Genomic DNA, 6,807 nt, shown 5'->3' with positions numbered 1-6,807 from the left:
ACCTGTTGCTCTAAGCTACTGCAATTCCTCCGAGCGGATTTTGCAGAATAAACGCGTACGTGTAGATTCAGCCCCTCATTATTCCGAAAAGCTGCAAATCCTCCCAAGCTCCAAGAGGGAAATTACATAATACATCTGCTCTGGAAGGGACCCTCACGCACTGAGCACAGGCAAAGTGCATCTGCAGATAAACTGCAGCGGAGGGCTCCTTGAAGGCATATCAAAGTTTATTTGTTGCTCGGTCGTTGGTTGCTTTCCTCCTTGGGCTGCATCCATTGCCACCGCTCCTGGCACCGTGCACTTCCCAGCGCTGCTGGCGGTGCCGCTGCCGCCCGCTCCGGTACCTGCGCGGCGGTGGCTGCCCGCGCCCTTCATTAGCACCGGGAGTTGAAAGTTTCTTTGTTTGCCACCACGAATTGGAGGGGCTCAGATTTAGTTGCGAATAAGCCAAGTGAAGGGCTGAACAAAGGCGAAATTGAAGGATTCCGAGTCTTAGCGAGCTTTTTGTGTTTTCGTTACTAGAAAATAATTAGACCTAATGAATATGCAGGCGACCGAGTAAATAAACAATTTGCCGGGTTTCTGTGCGCGTACACACACATGTGCTCGCACATAAGTGTATATACACACACGTATGCATCTATTGTAAAGTTTCGCGAGGTCTGTTTTTTTTTCAGAGCCGAAGCATCGTTTAAAATATTGTACAAATGTTGCTCGGCTTAATTGATTAAGCCACAAAGGCTTTCTGCTTTAAATATCACACTTCTACCTCTCGACAATCATTTTAATATATACTCAATGGCTCTTTGTAGCGAGAACAAAAAAGAACTATCCGCAGATTTTCAATAGACTTTGAGCTGGGGAAAGACAGGTTAATCGAGGGTTGCATCTAGAAAACAACCAAGTGTTGTATGTTTGCACTGAATCCAAATGTCTGCATTTTTCTAACTAAATCAAAGGGAGTGTTATTTCTTTTTCTGCTCACTCATCTGAAGGTAAGTAAATTTTCCCTGGCGATCAAAAGCCTGGTCAGCAACAAAGGCACCGCCTGCTTTTTCCACCGTCCTGGTGTGGCAAGTTGAGGAATTTCAATAACTGTGACAAGGGTGACTGATTTGTGAACTAGAAAAGGTTTGGATGTCAGAAAATTTACATTGCTCCTATCGATGGTTTGAAATGAAATAAAAATAAAGATAGATGGGAAAAAAAAAAAAAAAAAAAAAAAGGACGCGGGAGTTTCATGCAGCAGAGCGAGGAACGATGTCTGCTTGGGAAATCCACAGTTTTTACCTGAATGAAAGAGACCCCGTAAAAAGAGCGAGGGGGGGGGGGGGGTAGGGGGGGGGAGGGAAGAGAAAGGAGAAATGAAAAAAACAGAAAAGAGGAGAAAGAGCAACAGCAGAAGTAGAAAGTGAAGAGTTCTCACCCACCTGCGTGTTGATGGGGGCAGAAAACAAGATTTATTTCAGAAAAGTGGTGGAGGGCAGAGGCAGCTCCCCCCAGAATCACGCCTGTTGGCTACAAATAAAGCCCAGCGCACCCAGCACCTACTCTCGGAGAGTTCCGGTATTAACCAGGCGGCAAACAGCAACTTCAAAAGCAGCGAGTCACTACGGGGCTCCTCTTTTCAGAGCCTAAAAAGTTGCTCAGTGATCTTAAAAAATCGGGATCACCACGAAACCATCATTACCGTCATTATAGGAGTGCTGGAGCGAGAGGGGCAGAGAGAGAGGGAGACAGGGGGAGAAAGGAACCCAAAGAATAATCAAAGATTTTTGTTGTTGTTGTTGTTATTTCCTTAGCACACATAGACACAAAAAGATGCGTTGGAAATATTTTCGTGGAAAAAAAAAAAAAAAAAAAAAAGGTTTATTATAAAAAAAAAAAAAAAAAAAGTTGCTACTCCTGGAAGCCCTGTTTGTCCAAAGGGCTGTCAGGGCGCTCACAATACCTGCGATTGATGAGGCGGAGCGGCCAATCAGCGGCGGGCGGCGGCCGTGCGCGCCCCTCGTTGGCGGGGCCGGGGGGAGTTACGCGGGGAAGGGGGAGCCGCCGGCAGCCAATCAGCGCCCACGTCCGCCCGCACGTCGCCCCGCCCCCGGCTCCCATTCATCAAGGGGGGGGCCGGTGTCGTCCTTTCAATTCATTTATCTGCAGGAATGATTGCCGCTATCAGTCTCGCGTTCACCGCCCGGCTGAGGAGGTGAAAGTTTCTCCCCAGGAAGATAAACCGCAAAAGACAATATTGTGCATGATTTGCGCCTTTTTTTGCAAAGCGAAAAAAAAAAAAAAAAAAAGGCCAAAAAAAAAAAAAAAAATAGGGGAGAGTGTGGGGAAGCTCGAAGAGGAGAGAGAAACAATCTCTCGGCCACTTCGCGACATTCCTATAGCCAAAAAAATCACTGAAGGAAGTTTCTTTTTTGTTTTCTTTTTCTGCTGCCCGCGCCGAGCTCTCGCTGTTATTGTTATTTGCGGGCAGTTTCTTTTTGCGCCCACCCCAACCCCCCTCCCCACTTCAGCTTCCCAGAAAAGTCAAAGCAGAGAGACAGTGAATATTTTTTTGGGGCACCTTTTTTTATTATTATTATTTGCGTCTGCGAAGATCTCTTTCCCCCCTTTCCCACCAGCCTCTGTTGTTTTTTTGTTGTTGTTGTTTTTGTTTTTGTTTTTTTTCCTCCCCCCCTTTTTTTTCTCCCCCCCGCGCTGATGCCGAAGGGGGTGTTTTTGATGTGGTTGCTTTGGTGGTGATCGTCTCCGACTTTCCAGAGAGGGTGTTTTCGCCGCTGCCGCTGCTGCTGCTGCTTCTCTCCGCGTTGTGTGCGTGCGCGCGTGCTTTTTTTTGGGTTGCTGCATCGACGCTGGGAAGATGCTTCTGGATGCTGGACCGCAGTATCCCGCCATAGGAGTCACTACGTTCGGATCGTCTCGCCACCACTCCGCGGCCGATGTCACGGACAGAGAAGTGGGGCTGGGAATCAACCCCTTCGCCGACGGCATGGGCGCCTTCAAACTCAACCCCGGCGGCCACGAGCTGGCCTCGGCCGGGCAGACCGCCTTCACCTCGCAGGCTCCGGGCTACGCGGCGGCGCTGGGGCACCACCACCACCCGCCCCACGTCGGCTCCTACTCCAGCGCTGCGTTCAACTCCACCCGGGACTTTCTGTTCCGCAACCGCGGCTTCGGGGAGGCCGCGGCCGCCAGCGCCCAGCACAGCCTCTTCGCCTCCGCCGCCGGCGGCTTCGGCGGCCCGCACGGACACGGCGATGCCGCGGGACATATACTTTTCCCCGGGCTGCACGAGCAAGCGGCTGGCCATGCTTCGCCCAACGTGGTGAACGGGCAGATGCGCCTGGGCTTCTCCGGAGACATGTACGGCCGAGCCGAGCAGTACGGCCAGGTCACCAGCCCCCGCTCCGAGCACTACGCCTCGAGCCAGCTGCACGGCTACGGCCACATGAACATGAACATGGCAGCGCACCACGGGGCGGGGGCCTTCTTCCGCTACATGCGGCAGCCCATCAAGCAGGAACTCATCTGTAAGTGGATTGAGCCCGAGCAGTTGGCGAACCCCAAAAAGTCCTGCAACAAAACTTTCAGCACGATGCACGAGCTGGTGACTCATGTCACCGTGGAGCACGTTGGAGGACCCGAGCAGTCCAATCACATATGTTTCTGGGAAGAGTGCCCGCGAGAAGGGAAACCTTTCAAGGCCAAATACAAACTCGTAAATCACATCCGAGTCCACACAGGTGAAAAACCTTTCCCCTGCCCTTTCCCAGGCTGTGGCAAAGTGTTTGCCAGATCAGAGAATCTCAAAATACACAAAAGAACTCACACAGGTACGGTAACCTTCTCTGTAGCCTTTCTGTCCGCGCGTGGACTCGCGAGGCCGGGTCGGGCCGGGCCGCTTCGGGGCCGTTCGCTGCTCCTGGGGCCGCGGAGCTGCAGGGCGGTGCTGGCTCGAGCTCGGGCACGGCGGCGGCCGCGACAAAAAGCGAGCGGTGCCCGGGAGGCGGAGGGGGAGAGAGGCGCGGTTTGCTGTCGGAATGGTGAGGGCAGCGGGGGGAAAATAACCGCAGCGACCTGGTCTTGGTAAATTTATAGGTTTTAATTAATAGTTCTTCGGCAGTTTTGAGTGTGGCGCGATGAGAAACGGTGCTAAATATTGCAGGCGGCTCATCCGTCTCCCCTGTGCGATTCAGGGGCTGGTAAATATTTAATTCCGTGGAGCGATTGGAAATCAAGCGAGCCGAGCGCTTTCGCGTGTTATTGTTGTGCGGAGGAGGGCGGGCGCCGGGGGCCTGAGAACTTTTCCCCGCCGCGGGAGGCGGCCGCGCTGCTCTGGGCCGGGAGCGCTCCCCCCCGCACCGCTCCGCGCCGAGCTGCTCCGAGGAGGGTTCGTGGGGTTGCGGCCGCCGTGCGTGTCTCGGTCCGGCCGGGCCGAGCTCGGTACTGCGGAAAAATACGGGGGAGGGGGCCGAGGGTAAAATATCACGAGAGCGAGGCGTGAAAACGGCAAGCAGACTCTGAGATCGGGTGGAAATAGCGGCACGCCGGCTCTGCCTCTCGCTTCCGAGCGCCGCGAAAAGGGAGCGGGAGCAGCGCCTAGGGCTGGGCTGCAGCTGAAATTCGCCCCTGCGAACAGAGAGAGGGGAAAAAAGAAAAGTTCTTGGGTGCTCTACTCCTCCCTCCATTTGGAAATGGGCGCCGAGAGTGGGTCGGAGGTGCGGATAGGACAGAAGAGAGCAGGAAGGTCTGGGGCTTTGAGCCCCGCTGAACTTAGAAAGTTGCGAGTGTTTGCGGTGGAGCCCCGTGCTCCCGTCCGGCGCTGCGGTGGGGGCGAGCAGAGATCCGGCGGCCCTGCCTAATCCGATCCGTTTTTTCCCCCTCCTTCCCTCTGCAATAGGTGAAAAACCATTTAAGTGTGAATTCGAGGGCTGTGACAGGCGCTTTGCAAACAGCAGCGACCGCAAAAAGCACATGCATGTGCACACTTCCGACAAGCCCTATCTCTGCAAAATGTGTGACAAGTCCTACACGCACCCCAGCTCCCTCAGAAAGCACATGAAGGTAAATGGAGGGCGCCCGCTGTGCGGGGCGCTGCGGCTCCGCCTCGGGCCTGGCCGGGGGAAGGGGCTGCGGGGACGGCCGCGGGCAGCACCCGCCGGGCCGTAGGGAGCGGTGCCCGCGGGCGGAGCGAGGAGAGAGGCGCGGGGCCGCCGAGGAGAGCCGAGCCCCGGCCCGGAGCTCGCTCGGGGCCGCCCCCGCCCCGCCGCGCCGGGCAGCGCCGTTTGAGCGGCCGGGGAGGGAAGGGGGGAGACCCGGCGCGCAGGGCCTGGACCCGAGGAATGCCCCGAGGGGGGCACCGGGCCGCAGCTCGGCGCCGGGTGTCGATGTTGGGCGCGTCCCCGCGGAACGCCGCCGCCACCGGGGCCTGGGGCCGTCGCCGCGCTCTATTTCTGCCCGGGTTCTCTCTTGCAGGTCCATGAATCGTCCTCGCAGGGGTCCCAGCCTTCTCCCGCCGCCAGCTCAGGCTACGAGTCCTCCACCCCTCCAACCATCGTGTCTCCATCCACAGAAAACCAGACCGCCAGCTCCTTATCCCCTTCCTCCTCCGCAGTCCACCACACGTCCAGCCACAGCACGCTTACATCAAATTTTAACGAATGGTACGTTTAAAACGCTAAAACAAAACAGCGAAAAAACACAAACCGAAACAAAACAAAAAAGCCCCAAGCGAGCGAATCCAGACCCTATTTAAAAGACTCCAAAAATAATGAACACTCTGAAATCAGAATATAAAAAAAAAGAGCAAACAAAAACAAAATGCTGCCAGTAGACCCAGGACTGAGTAAAATGAAGACTCTTTTTTTTTGTTTGTTTGTTTTTCTTCCTTTTTTTTTTTTTTTTCCCTCTTTTATTTCTCTCTCTTTTTTTTTTTTTTCCCTGTTTATTCTTCCTTTTTTTTTTTTATTAATTATTATTGATTTTTTTTTTCCTTTTTACTTTTTGGACTGTTCAGCTCTGCTCTGTTCCAAGGCTTGGTAGGCGAAGGGTTTAGTAGGATGCATAAGAAGACAAGGTTACCAGGGCAAATGCCAACCGTGTAGGGCTGTACTGGAAACCACTGATTAGAGCTCTCCAACTGCATGTCTGCTCGGGCAGCGGCCTTCCCCCACTCCCTCTTGTAAATACAGAATTATTAGCTTCAAAAAAGTTAAAAAAAAAAAAAAAAAAAGGAGAGAGAGAGAGAGAGAGAGAGAAAACACAAAAAACATGAACGTACTGTTTCATTTTGTACATAGTTATACCGCAGTCGAAGCCGGGGAGCCGTGGAGTTGTGGTTGCATCTATGTGGGGGGAGGGGCGGGCGGGGGGGGGAGAGGAGAGGGGGGTGGCGGTGGGGGGGCCGAGGGGAGAGGTAGAAATCCAACTATTTGTACTGAATGGCAAGAATGTTCTAGTAAATGTGTACCAAAATGTGAATTACTTTGTATTATTACAGTCTAAACGTCGATCTAACAGAATATTATTGGTATTAATGTGCTTTTTTGTATAAAGTGCAACATTTCGTCCCAAAGTCCAGTCTAAGTAGTGCAGTAAAATGTTGTTACACGTCCTGTCAAGAAATTCGTATAGTGAAAGCCTGGATCTGCGTGTCAAACTGTTACATTTGTTTATGTAAAGTGATATTAAAAAAAAAAAAAAAAAAAAAAAAAAAAAAAGAGATAAACTATATCTGTCCGTTGCTTTTGGCAAATACAAGAACATAATGTATATAAATCCTAATTTCCATATTTATCCGCA

General features: G+C 52.6%; 1 protein-coding gene across 1 annotated transcript; it reads left to right on the top strand.

Annotated features, from left to right (window-relative positions):
- Positions 1-2,163: 2,163 nt before the first annotated feature.
- On the top strand, positions 2,164-6,355 carry ZIC1 (Zic family member 1). Its single transcript, XM_048954737.1, has 3 exons — positions 2,164-3,839; positions 4,907-5,070; positions 5,482-6,355. The coding sequence occupies exons 1-3, from the start codon at positions 2,867-2,869 to the stop codon at positions 5,677-5,679; spliced, it is 1,335 nt and encodes a 444-aa protein (XP_048810694.1). The 5' UTR covers positions 2,164-2,866; the 3' UTR covers positions 5,680-6,355.
- Positions 6,356-6,807: the final 452 nt, after the last annotated feature.

This window comes from Lagopus muta, chromosome 9, assembly GCF_023343835.1.
Source record: "Lagopus muta isolate bLagMut1 chromosome 9, bLagMut1 primary, whole genome shotgun sequence".
In the NCBI taxonomy this organism is placed as follows: Eukaryota; Metazoa; Chordata; class Aves; order Galliformes; family Phasianidae; genus Lagopus; species Lagopus muta.
Note: the sequence above shows the minus strand (reverse complement) of the source record. Positions and strands in the feature narration are given on the sequence as shown.

Excerpts from the sequence above, each read along its gene's own strand:
- ZIC1 (XM_048954737.1), top strand. The coding sequence starts at position 2,867 with ATGCTTCTGGATGCTGGACCGCAGTATCCCGCCATAGGAGTCACTACG. Across the intron at positions 3,840-4,906 it reads ACACAAAAGAACTCACACAG|GTGAAAAACCATTTAAGTGT; the intron begins GTACGGTAACCT and ends CCTCTGCAATAG. Across the intron at positions 5,071-5,481 it reads CCCTCAGAAAGCACATGAAG|GTCCATGAATCGTCCTCGCA; the intron begins GTAAATGGAGGG and ends TCTCTCTTGCAG.